This window comes from Oryx dammah, unplaced genomic scaffold, assembly GCF_014754425.2.
Source record: "Oryx dammah isolate SB20612 unplaced genomic scaffold, SCBI_Odam_1.1 HiC_scaffold_16, whole genome shotgun sequence".
Taxonomy (NCBI): Eukaryota; Metazoa; Chordata; class Mammalia; order Artiodactyla; family Bovidae; genus Oryx; species Oryx dammah.
This window is the reverse complement of record NW_024070200.1, coordinates 14294351-14312323: the sequence shown is the minus strand read 5'-3', so window position 1 is coordinate 14312323 and position 17973 is coordinate 14294351. Positions and strand designations below refer to the sequence as shown.

General features: G+C 47.3%; 2 protein-coding genes across 9 annotated transcripts in view; one reads left to right on the top strand and one right to left on the bottom strand.

The window, feature by feature from the left end:
- MAP1A (microtubule associated protein 1A) overlaps nucleotides 1-5904 on the top strand; it is a 20321-nt gene extending 14417 nt beyond the window's left edge. Inside the window, exons 6-8 of one of the 2 annotated variants that reach the window (XM_040256673.1) lie at nucleotides 118-3796; nucleotides 3933-4153; nucleotides 4341-5904. In XM_040256673.1, the coding sequence (XP_040112607.1) occupies nucleotides 118-3796; nucleotides 3933-4153; nucleotides 4341-4496 (4056 nt within the window). In that variant the 3' untranslated portion in view covers nucleotides 4497-5904. Of the gene's footprint in view, nucleotides 1-33; nucleotides 3797-3932; nucleotides 4154-4340 lie in introns of both variants that reach the window. The other variant, XM_040256672.1, reaches the window with a different exon arrangement.
- A 1174-nt stretch (nucleotides 5905-7078) lies between these two features.
- Nucleotides 7079-17973, bottom strand: part of PPIP5K1 (diphosphoinositol pentakisphosphate kinase 1) — a 40284-nt gene continuing 29389 nt past the window's right edge. For all 7 annotated transcript variants that reach the window (XM_040256667.1, XM_040256664.1, XM_040256669.1 and 4 more), the window contains 2 exons: nucleotides 11643-11756; nucleotides 7079-9063 (listed from right to left, as the gene is read on the bottom strand). In XM_040256667.1, coding sequence (XP_040112601.1) covers nucleotides 8117-9063; nucleotides 11643-11756 — 1061 coding nt within the window. In that variant the 3' untranslated portion in view covers nucleotides 7079-8116. The remainder of the gene's footprint in view (nucleotides 9064-11642; nucleotides 11757-17973) is intronic.

Sequence of the window (17973 nt, the reverse complement as noted above, 5' to 3'; positions counted from 1 at the left end):
CACAAGGACACAGTCCCGGATCAGAAGGACCAGGCCCTGGAAGGAAAGGACAGAGACTTAGAACCTAAAGACAGAGGCTTAGAACACAGGGACACAGTCCCGGATCAGAAGGCCCAGGCCCCGGAAGGAAAAGATAAAGACTTAGAACCTAAAGAGAGAGGCTTAGAAGCAAAAGACAAGGCCCTAGAACAGGAGGACAAGGTCCCAGAAGAGAAAGATAAAATCTTAGAACAAAAAATCAGAGACTTGGAACATAAAGACACTGTTCCAGAAGACACGGCCCCTGAACTGAAGGGCAAGGCCTTAGAACAGAGAGATGAAGCCTCTGAACAGGACAAGGCCCCAGAAGAGAAAGACAAGGCCCAGAAGGACCAGGCCCCAGAACAGAAGGACCAGGCCTTAGCACAAAAATACTGGGCTCTCGAACAGAAGGCTGAAGCACTTGAACAAACCATTAAGGCCACTGAACAAAAAGATAAATTTCTGGAAGAGAAGGACAAAACTCAGGAGCAGGAGAGCCCTGTGCAGGAGGATAAAACCATGGCACTGAAGGAAAAGATCCTAGAGGAAAAATCTCCAGAAAAAGTCAAGACTGTGGAACAGAAAGAAGAAGCTGTGCTGGAGAAGAGGAAAGCTCTGGGGCTGGAAGAGAGCCCAGTGCAGGAGGACAAGGCCTGGGAGCAGGAGGAGAAGTACCGGAAGGAGCAGGATGTGGTCCAGGAGTGGCAAGAAACACCTCCAAGCAGCAGAGAACCGGCTGGAGAACAGAAAGAGCCTGCCCGGACGTGGGAGGACACATCTGAGCAGGAGGACAGGTACTGGAGGGGCAGAGAGGATGTGGTCCTGGAGCAGGACACGTACTGGCAGGAGCTGAGCTGCGAGCGGAAGGTCTGGTTCCCTCATGAGCTGGGGGGCCCGGGGGCCCGGCCACGGTACACAGAAGAGCGGGAGAGCACCTTCCTCGATGAGGGGCCGGACGATGAGCAGGAAGTGCCCCCCTTGGAGCACACACCCCAGAGTCCCTGGGCCTCGGACTTCAAGGGCTTTCAGGAGCCCGCACCACAGAAGGGGCTGGAGGTGGAGCGCTGGCTTGCGGAGTCACCAGTTGGGCTGCCACCAGAGGAAGAGGACAAGCTGACCCGCTCCCCCTTTGAGATCATCTCTCCTCCGGCCTCCCCGCCTGAGATGGCTGGACAGAGGGTTCTGCCGGCCCCGGGGCAAGAGAGCCCCATCCCAGATCCTAAGCTCCTGCCACCCATGAGGGATGAACCCACTACCCGCTCCTGGCTGGCTGACATCCCACCATGGGTGCCCAAGGACAGACCTCTGCCCCCTGCACCCCTCTCCCCAGCTCCCGCTCCCCCGACGCCTGCCCCAGAGCCACACACTCGTGCACCCTTCTCCTGGGGCGCAGCTGAGGATGATGGCGTGGTGGCTGCAGTGCAGGAGGGGGCAGCTGAGCTGGAAGGCGGGCCATACTCCCCGCTAGGGAAGGACTACCGCAAGGCCGAAGAGGAAAGGGAGGAAGAAGTGGGGGTTCCTGACCACAGCCCCCAGAGCTCACAGGTCCCCAAGGCCAGCGAGAGCCATGCCTCTGAGGAGCCCGAGCAGACTGAGCCAGAGCAGAGAGAGCCCACTCCATATCCGGACGAGCGGAGCTTCCAGTACGCAGACATCTACGAGCAGATGATGCTTACGGGGCTGGGTCCCGCCTGCCCCACTAGAGAGCCTCCGCTTGGAGCTGCTGGGGACTGGCCCCCCCACATCTCAACCAAGGAGGAAGCTGCTGGCCGAGACACACCTGCAGAGAAGGAGCTTTCATCTCCTGTCTCACCCCATCACCTCCAATTCGACACTCCGGCCTTCAGCTATGCAGCTCTGGCAGGACCCACTGTGCCCCCCAGGCAGGAGCCTGAGCCAGGGCTAGGCATGGACTCCAGCCTCACCCCACCTGCAGTACCCCCCCGTGCTCCTATCCCCCAGAGCCAAGGCCCAAGCCCGCCGCTGAATGGTCACATCCTGAGCTGCAGTCCAGATCGGAGAACCCCTTCCCCCAAGGAACCAGGCCGAGGTCCCTGGGATGACAGCCCCAGTGACTCGGAGCTGGAGAAGGGGGCTCGGGAGCAACCCGAAAAAGAGGCCCAGTCCCCAAGTCCCCCATACCCCACGCCCGCTGGCCCCTCTGCCTTGTGGCCCGAAAGCGAGGCATGTACCAGCCCTTCCTCAGACTCACACCTGGGTCCTGCCCGACCCAGCCTGGACTTCCCTGCATCAGCCTTTGGCTTCTCCTCACTGCAGCCGGCACCTCCACAGCTGCCCTCCCCAGCAGAACCCCGCTCAGCACCCTGTGGGTCGCTTGCCTTCTCTGGGGACCGGGCTTTGGCTTTGGCTCCAGGGCCCCCCGCCAGAGCCCGGCATGATGAGTACCTCGAAGTGACCAAGGCCCCCAGCCTGGACTCGTCGCTGCCCCAGCTCCCATCACCCGGATCTCCCGGCGCCCCTCTCCTCTCCAGTCTGCCTAGGCCCGCCTCTCCCGTGCTGTCTGAAGGCTCCTCCTCGGAGGCCACCACACCTGTGATTTCAAGTGTGGCTGAGCGCTTCCCTCCGGGTCTGGGAGCTGCAGAACCAGGGTCCGTAGAGCTGGTCCCAGGAATGGAAGCCACTGCTCACGGCCTCTGGGACCTCGCTTCTCTGAGCCCAGCCCCTCCAGTGTCCCTGGACTTGGCCCCAGCTCCGGCTCCGAGCCTGCCCGGGGATATGGATGACGGCACCCTGCCCTGTCGCCTGGAGTGCTCAGGAGCAGCTGCCAAGAAGCCAAGCCCCTCCCAGAGTCCCTCCCGAGATGGTGCCACCAATGGTCCAACTGAAACCAGCCCCAAGCCCCTGGGCCCTGCCCCAGCCGAGGCTGAGGCCTGCCCTGCCTGGGAGCGTGGGGCCTGGCCTGAGGGAGCCGAGAGGAGCCCCCGGCCTGACACGCTGCTCTCCCCTGAGCAGCCGCCGTGCCCTGGAGCCGCCCCTGGAGACCAGCCTAGAAGCGGCTCCCCCGAGACGGAGGCTGGGCCCCAGGGCTGTGCCGCTGAACCCCGGCCCCACCGCGGGGAGCTCTCCCCCTCCTTCCTGAACCCTCCTCTGCCTCGGTCCATGGATGACAGTGACCCCTCAACTGAGGAGGCTCGGCTAGTAGGGAGGGGGGGGCGGCGCCGGGCAGGAGCCCCAGGGGCCACAGGGGGCCCGTGCCCCGTGGCAGATGAGACACCCCCAACGTCAGCCAGCGACTCAGGCTCCTCACAGTCAGATTCTGACGTTCCTCCAGAAACTGAGGAGTGTCCGTCCATCACAGCTGAGGCAGCCCTCGACTCGGATGAAGATGGGGACTTCCTGCCTGTGGACAAAGCTGGTGGGGTCAGTGGGACTCACCATCCCAGGCCCGGCCATGACCCGCCCCCGCTCCCCCAGCCAGACCCTCGGCCAGCCCCTCCCCGTCCTGACGTGTGCATGGCTGACCCCGAGGGGCTCAGCTCAGAGTCTGGAAGGGTAGAGAGGCTACGGGATAAGGAGAAGGCACAGGGGAGAGTTGGCCGCAGGGCCCCGGGTAGGGCCAAGCCAGCGTCTCCTGCCCGCCGTCTGGATCTTCGGGGAAAACGCTCACCCACCCCTGGTAAAGGGACTGCAGATCGAGCCTCCCGGGTCCCACCCCGACCACGCAGTACTGCAAGCCAGGTCACCCCAGCAGAGGAAAAGGATGGACACAGCCCCATGTCCAAAGGCTTAGTCAATGGACTCAAGGCAGGACCAAGTAAGTATAACGTGGAGAGTGGGAGACTGGTTTGGGTCTGGGTGTGGGCTGGTTAGGGGCTCCAGTGGGAGGAAGGAAGACGGTTGCCAAAAGAATTCTCTCTCCCTCTACAACGGGTCCTGTGTTGTCTCTACAGCAGCCTTGGGTTCCAAGGGCGGCTCTGGTGCCCCTGTCTATGTGGATCTCGCCTACATCCCGAATCACTGCAGCGGCAAGACTGCTGACCTTGACTTCTTCCGACGAGTGCGTGCATCCTACTATGTGGTCAGTGGGAACGACCCTGCCAATGGCGAGCCGAGCAGGGCTGTGCTGGATGCCCTGCTGGAGGGCAAGGCCCAGTGGGGGGAGAATCTTCAGGTGAGTGGCAAGAAACAGCAGGGAGGAGGTCTGGTCAGAGTTTGCTCAGAGCAACAGTGAACACAGTCTCTGTTCATGGAAGGAGGATGGAGCCTTTGCTCTGGTCCTTCCTGAACCATCAGGTGCCCATCCCCCGACTTCCCTTCCCTCCCCATTCTCACCTCAGGCTGTTTTGTCTCCTACCCAGGTAACTCTGATCCCTACTCATGACACAGAGGTGACGCGTGAGTGGTACCAGCAGACCCATGAGCAGCAGCAGCAGCTGAACGTTCTAGTCCTGGCCAGCAGCAGCACCGTGGTCATGCAGGACGAGTCCTTCCCTGCCTGCAAGATTGAGTTCTGAAAGAGCCACTCTCCCTTCCCCGAGGATCCGCTCCCCCAGCTCCCTTAGACGATGGCTACTGCTGAGTCCTTTGGGGTTGAGGGACATGGGAGTTGGGGGAGGGGGTGGGGTGGACAGGATGTCTCACGGGAACTTAGGCTGGGCTTAACAGGAGGGGTCATCCTTCCCCCTCATCCACGTCTGAAAGGAGTCTCCAAACCAAAGGTAACCGGGATTAGGATAGGGAGAGAATGCAAAATTAGGACACAAGGTCATCTGATGCTTGAGGACCCTGGAGTGACACCCTCTCTTAGCACTGCCCAATGCTGGTGATGGAGTGGAGAGTGAGGATGGGCCTCAGCGAGCAGCCTCCTCCCTCATGGAGGGAGGTCATATCCCCAGCCCCAGGGACCTCTTAATCTACTTAATTTAGCATCCCACAGAAGGACTTCCAGTAGTAATTTATGTGACCTGGAGGCAGGATACTGTCAGTGAGGTGTTCAGAGCTGCGCCCTTCGGCCCATCTCCCATTCCCTTCCCCATCAGAGTCTGGGTTCCGGCAGGGATCTGGGGGTACGCCACTCCTACACTGTCCCACTGCTTCCCTCCGTGTCTCAATGTCTCAATCCAAAACCTGAAGCTCTTTTCGGACCAACAGATAGGTGAGGAGAAGAAAGGAGCTTATCCTCCCAGCCCCTGCTTCATACCATTCACATCCCAGAGCCATGCCCAGTCCAGACCTGCTGGGCAGCACAAAGGAGCAAGGAGAGCCCGGCATCACTTGCGGAATCTTTCCAAGCTCCCTGACCTTCGGAGATTTTCGCCCACCCATTCCAACTCTCCTGATCCCTTCTCATTCCTGCTTGGCTTATCTGCATGTGGTCACCTGCTGTGGCCTGGTGTGTAATGGGTTAAAAGCCACTGCCTGACATCCCAACACTTGACACCCCGGCAATGTGTGACTCCCCCAACATTCCATTCTGCCATCCTGCAGCTGAAATGGGGACGCTGGCTGCCTTTCCAGCTCCACACTCTGGGACAGAGGATCTGGGAGGCGGAGGCCATGCCAGAGGACTTGGGGATAAGGAGAGGGAGGAAGGCAAGAGGGAGAGGAAGCTGAGCTAAGGCTGAACTCTGACTGAGGGAGATGAAAACAGGCCGAAAATACCACCCTGGGAGAGGACCTCACCCCAAGCAAGCCAATAAGAGCTCTGCCAGACTGCTGCGGGACTGAGAAATCCAGACGCTCTTGTCAGGACTCGGCTTCTCTGCCAAATGACTGTGGAAACAGATCGAGCCCGCCTGTGTTCTTCCAGCCCCCACTCTCCCGCGCTGCTGTGCTCTGCTCCTCCCCACTCTTCCCTGCTCTAGTTCCCAGCTGCTGTAAAGGAGCCGCCTCCAACTCTAACAATAAATCCAGTTCGTTACAGATGCTCCAGTGAGGCTTAGGCTTTTTCTGACTACACACTGCTCAGTTGCTGGGCCCTGGCTTCTGCCTCTCTGCTTCTACCAGTGTTGTCATTTACCTCAGTGCCTTTGATGACTGGAGGCAGTTCCAAGACCCAGGCAGGCCTAAGAATACAGGGTGAGTGAAGGGCGAAAAAGTTACGGGAAGCCAGCATAACTTCTAAAAACCGGTGAGAGTGCCCAAGGATGGGGAATAGGAACTGAGCGTAGGGACACACGTTTGGTTTGGGAGAGGGGAGAGAAGCCGAAGCGGGTGGGGGCAGTGTCTCTGAAGAAGGGGAACTACGTACCATGGGGTCAAGAGCTTAGGGCCAAATAATCAGCATCAGACACCTTGCACAAAGTGAAGTCGCTCAGTCGTGTCTGAATCCGACTCTGTGGACTGTAGCCTTCCAGGCGCCTCCATCCATGGGATTCTCCAGGCAAGAATACTGGAGTGGGTTGCCATTTCCTTCTCCAGGGGATCTTCCTGACCCAGGGATCGAACCCAGGTCTCCCACATTTGCAGGCAGATGCTTCACCCTCTGACCCACCAGGGAAGCCCCAGAACCTTGCACAGGAGAACATCAAAGAGGCAAGGAGTTGAGGGGGCTCCATGAGATCCAGAGCCTATTGAGATTGTAAACAGCTTTCAGGATTTCCAGCAAGTAAACTGTTGGATTTTCCCCTGCAGTGAAACCCTTTATAGTCCTGGGTATGTCAGGAGAGGCCACATTATAAGTGTGAATACATGGGGAGGGGGATATTCCAGTCTTCCTAGTGTTCCCGGCTCTCCCAGTGTAAAGACGTCAAGGGGGTAAAGAAAGAGCATAACCCCTATATATCAACTCCTCCTGACACTCCCAAGCATCAGAGTTAAAATGAGAGTGATTCCAACAATCTGGCGAGAAGGCATTGTACCTTTGGCGCTTCACAGAGAGAACCTCTCTTCCTGGTAACACGACTCATTTAAGAAATGTTGGGACGGTGGGCTGACAGTCATAAGGACTTCCTGGGATGCCTATCTCCATATTTTTATTGCCCATTCCTGCTCAACTACAATAGCTTCTGACTGGTTCAGATTAATTCAGTCAACAGACATGCTTGATCTACATTCATAATCATTCTTGAATTCACAAGGACATCATCACCACCACTATGATTTTTATTACTTCTTATTTATTGGGCACTCATAATGTTCCAGCCCTCCCCTCCAACCTCTCTTACTCATCTCCATTCCCAACCCCAGGTCTTTGGGAAAAGCTTCATAATCACACCTGGCCCTAAAGACATAATGATATAAGGACAAATCTCTTGGGGACCCTGGAGTATTTGGTCTTTGGCCAGTCTGTCCCTGGCGCGACTACGGAAATATATATATATATATATATAATCTTTGCTCATGTCTGTACAATATTGATCTCTGCTGATTGCTTAAAATAGAACCTGATTTTTTCTACTACAACATTTCCTAAGCCATATAGCCTCTCAACAAAAGGAGGCCCAACTTTACAGATTAGCCAAAAACCCCACTGCATTTTAAGTAGGTTACTCTGAAATTTTCACAGCAATCTAATACCTGTTTTTCCCTAGAGCTACTGCCCAGAGGAATAGGACTAGGGCCGAGAGGGTGCTTGGGGATGATACGGAAACACCCATAAGCCCAATCTAAAAATTAGTGGTCATGATGGATGTTTGCTGGGGAAAGGAGCTCTCTTTTTTCCCAGATGTTTCAGACAACCATCCTGGGCCCACCTGAGGATGCTAACAAAGACAAGTGTCCCCCAAATGCACATATAGTCAAAGGGTAACTTGAAAAGTTGTGAATACTTCCCAGAAAAGTGGAGACCTTGGAGTCCCTTTTGTACCCGTAGATGGTGTCTTCAGCAGTTAAATGGTATTTCCTTTACCAGTCTTGGATTTCCTGGGATGATCAGAGGATGATAGGTAATGATAGACCCGTCTAACCCTTGAAGGAAATCGTATTCAAGTCTGATGGCTGGGTGAGAAGTCAATGGCTGCTTTGAACATGAAATTGGCTCCTCCCCAAGCCCAGCCCTGGCACAGATGTGCTTCAGTGCCAAGAGGACTGCTTCCTCAGACACCTCCGGTGAGATTCAAGGCCTTAATGCTGGCAGGTGAGTTAGGCAACAGAACAAGTCGCTAGCTCAAATGGCTGGTAGAGTGTGACACCACTAATGAGAAAATGACGAATCATATGTTGCTGGTGGAAGGGGGGTGTTCTGGCCAGGAGCTAGAGACTGGCTCTGAGGGTCTGCATTGCTAGGTGGACACTGGACTTGGGGAACTTCCTCCCCGGACAGCTGGTCAATCAGCTCAGGGACCACATAGGACTGCTGCTGATTCACCCACTCTGAGACCTCCTGGGCCTGCAGAGAACCCTCCCCAGGGAATTCTAGGGGAGGGTTATCAACCTCAGGTGTGTCCCGAGACAACAAATTGATTGCAGAAGCCTCTTGGGCCAGCCTGCCAATGTCCACAGAGAATTCCTGGCATGATTGGCTGAGCTCCTCAGGGATCTTTTGGGTGGGCCTGCCAACTTCCCCAAGGACTTCCTGGGCCAGGCCACCAACCCCTACAGGGAACCCATGGACCAGCTTGCCACTCTCTACAGGGACCCCCTGGCATGGCTGGTTGACCTCCTCAGAGTTCTGGCAAAGTTCACAAGCTTCCTTGGAGACTTTCTGGTACAGCTGGCTGGCATCCTCGCATGGTTGGCTGATTTGAGGGACCTCCTGGCATGTCTGGTTAACATCATCATGGTTCTCCTCACATGGCTGGCAGATGTCAGAGACCTGCTGGCATGGCTGGTTGACCTCTTCAGGGATGTCCTGGCATGGTTGGCTGACCGCCTCAGCAACTGCCTGGCATGGCTGGTTGGTTTCCACAGGTGGTTCCTGTGGGGACTGGTTTTGTTCAAAAGGCTCTTGCTGCCCTTCTAAAGGGGGCTCTCGTGTGCCACTCCCAGGGGCCTCCTGGAGCAGCCCAAGGCCTTGATATTCTTCAGTCACACGTGAGCTTACGGAGGGCTGATCACTGAAGCCAAAAGGGCAGTTACCATCCACTGCAGTAGGAGAGGAAGGACCAGCACTGGACACAGTGCTGGAAGGGCCGCTGCTGTCTGCAAAGCAAAGCCAGGAGACCAAGTCAGACAAGCTGGAAGTACTGGCTCTACTCTGTGTCTGTAGTTCAAATGCCAGAACAGACGGTCTTTATTACTCATGTCTTGGGGACTGAGGGTCTGAATTCTTCCTAAGTTATGCAGAGACTCCTAAGTTAGCCTAGCCCAGGAACTGTTGCTCTGGCCTAATGTGTACTACTGGAGTAACACTAAGGGACAGCTAAGATTTCAGAGTGAGTACTGAGGCCCACTTCATCCAGTTCTTTCATAAATGTACGCCCATTCCAACTCCAAATTCCCATGATAACCTCATTCCTACTTTGGAAGCATATGAACACTTCATATCAGTGGTTCATAATTAGGGTTACATACCAAAATTATGGGAAATTTTTAAAAAATATATATTTCCAGGTTCTATCTTCAGAAATCCTAATTCTGTAGATAGACACAAAGGTGTGGGATGTTAAAACACTCCCAGTTAAATCTGACATACATCTTTCATTAAGAATTGTTTCTTTAAAAAAAAAAAAAAAAGAATTGTTTCTTTAAAGCTTATTTCTGGGGCAGATGTAATCATTGTTTACTACCCAAGGAACAAGTAAGCAGGAAAATGTAGAAAAACTTTGTGAATCAGAGCATTAGGAAGGAAAGTGATTTACTCAAAGATGGCAGACTGCCATAGAACAGCAGCAGTTCTTAATTAACCTTTCTGGAGGTCACTGACCCCTTTGAAATTCTAATGAAAATCATGGACTATCTTCCCAGAAAAATGTGCATATGGATATCCTCGCTAATGTTTACATATAATTCCTAGAGTTTGTAGACTTTACCCTGAAATCCATCCACAGATCCAGGTTAGGACCCTCTAAGTTTTGGGACACACAGTGTTCCAGGTTTATGGATATTATATAATATAAAATATAAAAATGAATTTCCTAGATTCTGACAGTAGTAAAATGAAAGACTTAAGGCTTTAATTACACTGTGGGACAACTCCTACCCCAACCTCTACTTCTTCACTGATCCTTACAGGGAACTAATTTACCTTTCCCTTTGTAAATATTGTATTTATTGATGGTACTATAGCTTTATATTTAAACCACTCTAATATCAACAATGATAGATTTTGGAAATAAAGGACGCCTGAATATATTGCCATCAGGGGAACTGGGAGAGTTGGTAAGCCTGAGTCTGAAAACTCAATGATTCATTAATCTTTGAGTTTAAGGAATGCCAGCTATCTCTTTTTTGTAAAGGATCATAGGAGGCATGCTTCAAGCAGAAAAAAAAGATGAATGTGGTTTAGGATCAACAAGGCCTATTGAGGGCAGACAGACCCCAAAGGAAATGTTTATAAGTGAACTACACATCTGATACTGAGATTTTAAAAAAAGAAGAAAAAAGATGTAAGCTGAGTTCACCCAAGGATGATGAAGCAGTAGCTTTAATATTCAGCTAGTAGTTTCAGACAAATCAAAGAATTCAGACAGAAAACAGAAGTTGAAGAAAGGTAAGATTTCTAGGGCACAGAACCTATAAACACTACTGGACAGAGAAAAAGGCTCAATGGCAAGGTGAGTATAGAATAATCTGAAATTCAGGGGAAGAATTCTTGGTGTCAGGAAGGAAAGCTTCTTCTGCATAAAGGGTGTCAGAAGCGTACAATTCTACAAGCTTACTCCAATGCTAAAATACGAATCTTTGCTTCAGTTCTATCCAAGTAAAATAATAAAAGCCATGTTTGATTTTATATCCACTGCCGGTGTCCCTGCCCATAATCGCCCAGAGATCACCACTGATCTCTCTCCCTACCTACAATTACCCTAAGAATTCTTTGTGGTTCCACTGTTCACCCTGTTACCAAGGATAAATAGTGATAGGCTGAGATTATAAAGAAGAGATGGGAAAAAGCAGCACCTGAACTTGAACTAACAAATGATAACAGACAACTGGAAAGGAAGGACATGTAGAAAGCAGTAACTGATTCTAGTTTCTTTCTCCCAGCTTTTCTATATATCCAGGGTCCCTCCCAAGTCACTTTTACTTGAGAAGGCTGTGGACAACCAAATGGGGATCTAAGGAGAACGCAGCCTTCATCTTTTCTTCCCCAAAGGACCCCCTCAGCCACTATCATTTAGGAGCCCCTCCAGTGAGATAAAGAATCCACCTGCAATGCAGGAGACCTGGGTTCAACTCCTGGCTTGGGAAGATCTCCTGGAGAAGGGAAATGACTACCCACCCCAGTATTCTTGCCTGGTGAATTCCACAGACAGAGGAGCCTGGCAGGCAACAGTCCATAGGTTGCAAAGAGTCAGACACGACTGAGCAACTAACGCTTTCACTCTTTTCCCAGTAAGACAGAGGGGATGTGGAGGACAGAGGTGGTGGACGAGAGAGAGGAAACAGATGTGCCCTTCATCTTGGAAGCAGCAAGTGTGACTGCCTTCTTGCCTGATTAGTCCTGGTCTTTCAGCCCTCATCTCTGTTTCCCTCCTGGGATGAGTCTCTCATTCGCCAATCCCTCCACTCCCCCCATTCCCTCTCAGCCTTGCCTACGCAGTTCCAAGAGAATTACTTACACCAAGGGGGCTTTTCAGAGCGCTGCTGGAGTTGTAGGGTAGGTGAATGAAGAGTGCGAGGTGGAGAAAACGGGCTGTCAGAGGCTTGGTTGCTGTGCATAGAGTCAAAGAGGGCTGGACAGGTGAGGGAGAGAGAGGGAAGGAAAAAAAAGCCCATGAAGAAGAATTCAACAGCCACAAGTTCTAAATATAAGTCAAATCTGACTTACACTTCCTTAGGCTGAGAAGTAGCATGTCCTAGGGATCCTTCATACAAACCATTTTTAATATTTTAAACTGTATGTTATGAATATTTTCAAACATTTTTAAAAAATACTTGAAAGACTAGTACAGTCAATACCTATGTATTCATCTTCTTTATTTAACATGTTAACATTTTGCCATATTTGTTCCATCTATTTCTTCATGCTTAAGTTTTTCAAAATAAATGACAAACATTATGAAACATTTCACCTGTAATACTTCAGTATTATTTCTAAAGTACAAGACATTTTTCCTATATAGCCATACACCAGATAAACTTTAAAAATACCCTAATATCAAATACCCCATCCATATTCAAATTTCCCCCAATTATTCCCAAAATGTCTTTCATAGTAAGATCCAAACATGGACCATGCATTCCATTTTGTTATGTCTTAAAAGTCTCTTTTAATCTAGAATACAGCTTCCCCCTATTTATTTTTTTCACAGTGACTTTTGGAAAAAACAAGCCAGCTATCTCATAGAATGTCATATTCCACTCGCTGGATTTGTCTGATTGCTTCCTCATAGAATCATTTAACTTGTTTCACTATCCCTAGAAACTAGAAGTCAGATATAAAAGGCTTGATTCAATGATTCAAGTGTTTTTCTTTTCTGTAGTATAAAAATGAATGCTTACATTTCAAATGTTTTTTTAGGTTTTGATAATTTTTTTAAAAATTGAAGCATAGTTCACTTATAATGTTATATACAATAAAGGTATACAGCAAAGTGATTCAGTTATCAGAATATAAATATATATTCTTTTTCAGATTCATTTCCACTGGAAGTAGAAGTGGATATTTGTACTTCCACTGTGGATGTACTGTATTCAATATTACAAGATTTTGAATATAATTCCCTGTGCTATACAGTAGGTCCCTGTTGGTTATCTACTTCATATATTGTAGTATGTATACGTTAATACCAAATTTCTAATTTATCCCTCTTCCCCCTTTCCCCTTTGGTAATCATAAGTTTGTTTTCTACATCTATGAGTCTATTTCTGTTTTATAAGTAAGTTCACCTGTATCATACTTTAGATTCCACATATAAGCAATAGCATATGATATTTATCTTCGACTTATTTCACTTAGTATGATAATCTTTAGGTCCATCCATGTTGCTGCAAATGGCATTATTTATCCTTTTTATGGCTAATATTCATATATATATATGTGTGTGTGTGTGCATCACATATTCTTCATCCATTTATCTGATGAACATTTAGTTGCTTCCATATCTTGGCTACTGCAAATAGTGCTTCCATGAATCTTGGGGTGCATGTATCTTTTCGAATTATGGTTTTCTCTAGATATATGCCCAAAAGTGGGATTTCTGGATCATATGGTAGTTTTATTCCTAGTTTCTTAAGGAGCCTCCATACTGTTCTCCAGAGTGGCTGCACCAATTTGCATTCCTACCAACAGTGAAGGAGGCCTCCCTTTTCTCCACACTCTCCCCAGCATTTATTTTTTGTAGACTTTGAAGATTGGCACTCTGACATTGCAGGCAGACTCTTTACCTTCTGAACCACCAGGGAAGCCCCTTGGCAAGAATACTCAAAGAATATTCTTGAATATGTCCATCATATTGGAGGCACATAATATCTCATTATCCCACTAAGTTACTACTAAGTTGGCGTGCGTGCATGCTCAGTCGTGTCCAATGCTTTGCAACCCCATAGACTGTAGCCCGCCAGGCTCCTCTGTCCATGGGATTTTCCAGGCAAGAATACTGGAGTGGGTTGCCATTTCCTACTCCAGGGGATCTTCCCAACCCAGGGGTCGAAACAGTGTCTCCTGTATCTCCTATCGGTAGGTGAGGCTAAGTTCACTAATGAGGTTTAAATAGGGCTCACAAGATCTCACCACTGAAAGGGTTTCCCCTTCTGATTATAGATGATCCTTTGGCACTGTGGAACCTGACTGACATTTCTTTGTGTTAGTATCCACTGATGATCCTTAATTATTTTATTAAGAGTGTCAAGTGGTGATTTTCTAATTCTACTAAGTCTTCTATATTTATTAGCTGGCATATTTTCTGTAAAGAAGAACTTTCTCTCTTCAACTGGCACCATTTGATTACATTAAAACTGCAGTTCTTACTAAACAGGTAGGATAAGGGTTTCAGTCAGTCAGTCAGTTCAGTTGCTCAGTCGTGTCCGACTCTTTGCGACCCCATGAATCGCAGCCCACCAGGCCTCCCTGTTCATCACCATCTCCCGGAGTTTACCCAGACTCACGTCCATCGAGTCCGTGATGCCATCCAGCCATCTCATCCTCGGTCGTCCCCTTCTCCTCCTGCCCCCAATCCCTCCCAGCATCAGAGTCTTTTTCAATGAGTCAACTCTTCGCATGAGGTGGCCAAAGTACTGGAGTTTCAGCTTTAGCATCATTCCTTCCAAAGAGATCCCAGGGTTGATCTCCTTCAGAATGGACTGGTTGGATCTCCTTGCAGTCCAAGGGACTTGTTTATTTCCCTTTAATTAGTTTTCAGAAGAAAGAGTTGGTAAAAAGTATTCACCAACAGTGGCAGATGATTATTATTTTTGTTCTCTTTCTTGTAAGATTCATTATGAGCTTGTGGATGTTCACATGTTTAGTGCACTTCAATTGATTATAGTAAATTATTCTTTTTAATACTAAAACAATCCAGTTCTGGTCAGTGGGAGCCTCTTCAGGCTTGAGTGCTTCCTTGTTTTTGTTATAGCGTGCCTCAGGATCACCTTGAGCTTTCCGTGCCCTAGATAATGCATCCTCAATAAAACTAGTTCTTGGTGAAAGTGAAAAAACTTAGATATTTCATTGGTTTGTAATCCCTCATATGGCGACATTACATTAACAGATATAAAGTAATCTGTACTACTAAAATTTCATGTGGTGGGGAGTGATTGGAGGGAAAAAGTCTAAAAATACTCTATAGGATAGGATTTGATAAAAAAAAAAAAAAAGAAAAGGTTAAAAAACATGGACCTGGACCAAGAATACAACCATGGAATCCTGGTTGCCTTTAGTGGGGGATGATATGTGGAAACCAAAATCTGGGTGCGAAGAGAGCTCACTGATACTGTTTGTAATGCATTAAGTTACAAAAAGCATTAAAAAACAGAATTTATATTGTTATTATCAATTCAAATTTAATATTCCAATACTTTAAAAATATCTTTTAATTTTTACTTGTATCTTACTTATCTAACTTTGAAAATTCTTATTCCTAATAGGAACATAATTACTTATTTGCATTACTCTATTATATGTGTGTGTGTGCATATGACATATATGTTACAAAATGGTATCAACCTCACTATTAACAAACCACTGAATGAGGATTATAATTATTTGATAATCCTCATTTTTTTCCACTAAAGGATTTATAGTCAAAGCACAGTACTTCAAACTTATTTGAAAAATGATTTTCCCTATGTGATTATATTACTATTTTGATTACAGTTAGGGTAATTTCTTTTTTTTTTCTTTTTCAATTTTAGGATTTGCTTCTTTTGATTTAGTTTTACATTCTGAAAAACATTTACAGGTTCACAAGTCAAAGATTTATAAAAAGGCATACTCAGAGGAAGTTGCTTTTTCTTCATGCCTTCAGCTCCATTTCTGTTGCTCTCCAGCAGTAAACATTTTTATTAGTTTCTGGTATTTACTTTTAGAATTTCTTTTTGCAAATATGTATATTTTCCCTTTATTTTCCCTCCTTATAAAATAGGTAATGTACTATCAACACTCTTCTACACCTTTTTTTTTTTAAGTTAACAATATATCCTGGAGATTACTTCATATCAAGACACATATACCCCCACAAAAAACAAACCTTCCTCATTAGTTTTAACAGAGGCACAGCACTCATTTGAGTGGACACGCCACTGTTTATTCAACCGTTCTTGCACTGAAGAACCTTTGCATTGTTTCCAAAAATAATAATAAACAGCATAAATAATGTCCCAATAACTCTATACAAATGTTATTTCAACTTTGTGAACAATACCTATAGAATAAATTCCTAAAATTGTATTATTAGAAAAGGAAGTAACTGTATCTGTAATTCTCTGAGATATTACAAAATCTACCTTCATAGGGGTTGCACCGTTTTGCACTCCCACCAACAATGTATGGAACTGCCTCTCTTGTAACAGACTTGTCAAGATATTGTGTTATTAAACTTTTGGAATTTTTTCCAAATTAATAGGTGAGATATGATATCTCAGTGTAGTTTTAGTTTGCACATTTCTTATGACCGAGGTTAAGCATCATTTCATAAATGTAATGGCCACTTGCATTTCTTTCTTTGTAAACTATCCTTTAAAAAAAAAAAATCACACTTTTGGTCTTTTCCTTCTGACATGTAAGAGTTCTCTGTATTTTAGGATGATTAAGCCTAAATGTGATATAAATTGCAGAAAAAAATTTTTCTTTGCTTATGATGCTGCTACTGGCTTGCAACATTTTAAAAAAAATTTATATGACTTAAACATCATAAGTTTATATGACTTATTAATCTTTTCCTACTGTTTCCCAAATTTGAGTTTGAGTCACAATTAGGCTCTCCTTACTTTCCAGTGATAAAGGAATCTACCACCATCACCCCTGCTTATGCATGATTTATTTCTATTATTATTGAAGTGAAGGCCACATAACATAAAGGTTTTAGCACATCCACAATGTGCAATTGCCACCTGTATCTAGTTCCAAAACACTTTCATCAGTTCCACACATTTTCATCACCCCCCCCCAAAAAAAGAAAACCCATATCTATTAAGAAGTCACTCCCCGTTCTACCCTACTTTCAATCCCTGGAAACCACCAATTTGCTCTCTGTCTCTGTTCTGGATCTTTCATATAAATGGAATCATACAGTATGTGACTTTTTCTGTCTGGTTTCTTTCACTTGGCATGTTTTTGAGGTTCATCCATATGGCAACATGTATCAGTACTTCACTCCTTCTTATAGTTCAGTACTATGAGATTATATGCATATACCACATTTGTTTATCCATTCATGTACACTTCAGTCGTTTCCACCTTTTGACTATTACGAATAGTGTCGCCATAAACTTTCGTGTGTAAATGTTTGTTACAGTACCTGTTTTCAGTTCTTTTGAATGTGGGAAGGGAACTTCTGAGTTAAACAGTAATACTATATTTAGGTTTTTGAGGAACTGTGAAACTGTTTTCCACAGAGGCTGCACCCTTTTACATTTCCACCAGCAATGTACAAAAATTCTAATTTGTTCATGCCATTATCGACACTTATTTTCTGCCTGCTTTTATTCTATTTCTCTCCTTTTTAAAATTATAGCTATCCTAGTGGGTGTGACTTTGATCTGTATATCCCTAATGATTACTGAGGGTGAGCAGTATTTCATGTGTTTCTTGGCTATTTGTATATCTTCTCTGAAGAAGTGTCTACTCGAGTCCTTTGCTCACTTTTAAGTTGGGTTGTCTTTTTAATTAACTAATTTTTGGCTGTGTTGGGTCTTTGTTGCTGCACAGGCTTTTGTGTTGTGGTGAGCGGGGGCTACCCTCCATCGAGGTATGCAGGCTTCTCGTTGTGATGACTTCTCTGGTTGTGGAGCATGGGCTCTAGAGCATGGGTTCAGTAGCTGTGGTGCATGGGCTTTATTCCACGCAGCCCATGGAATCTTCCCAGACCAAGGACTGAACCTGTGTCTCCTACTTTGGCAGGCAGATTCTTACCTACTGTGCCACCAGGGAAGTCTCTGCTTGTCTTTTTGTTGTTGAAATGTTATATTCTGGATCTTTATCAGATATATGATTTGCAAGTATTTTCTCATTTTCTATAGGCTGTCTTTTCACTTCCTTTTTTCCCCCATTTTTATTTACTTATTATTTTTGGCTGTGGTGGGTCTTCATTGCTACATGTAAGCTTTCTCTAGTTGCAGTGAACAGGGGTTATACTCTAGTTGCAGTGCATGGGCTTCCCATTGCAGTGGCTTCTCTTGTTGGAGAGTGCGGGCTCTAGAGTGCGCGGGCTCAGTAGTTGTGGCCCATGGGCTTAGCTGCCCCATGACATGTGGGATCTTCCCGGACCAAGGATTGAACCTGTGTCCCCTGAG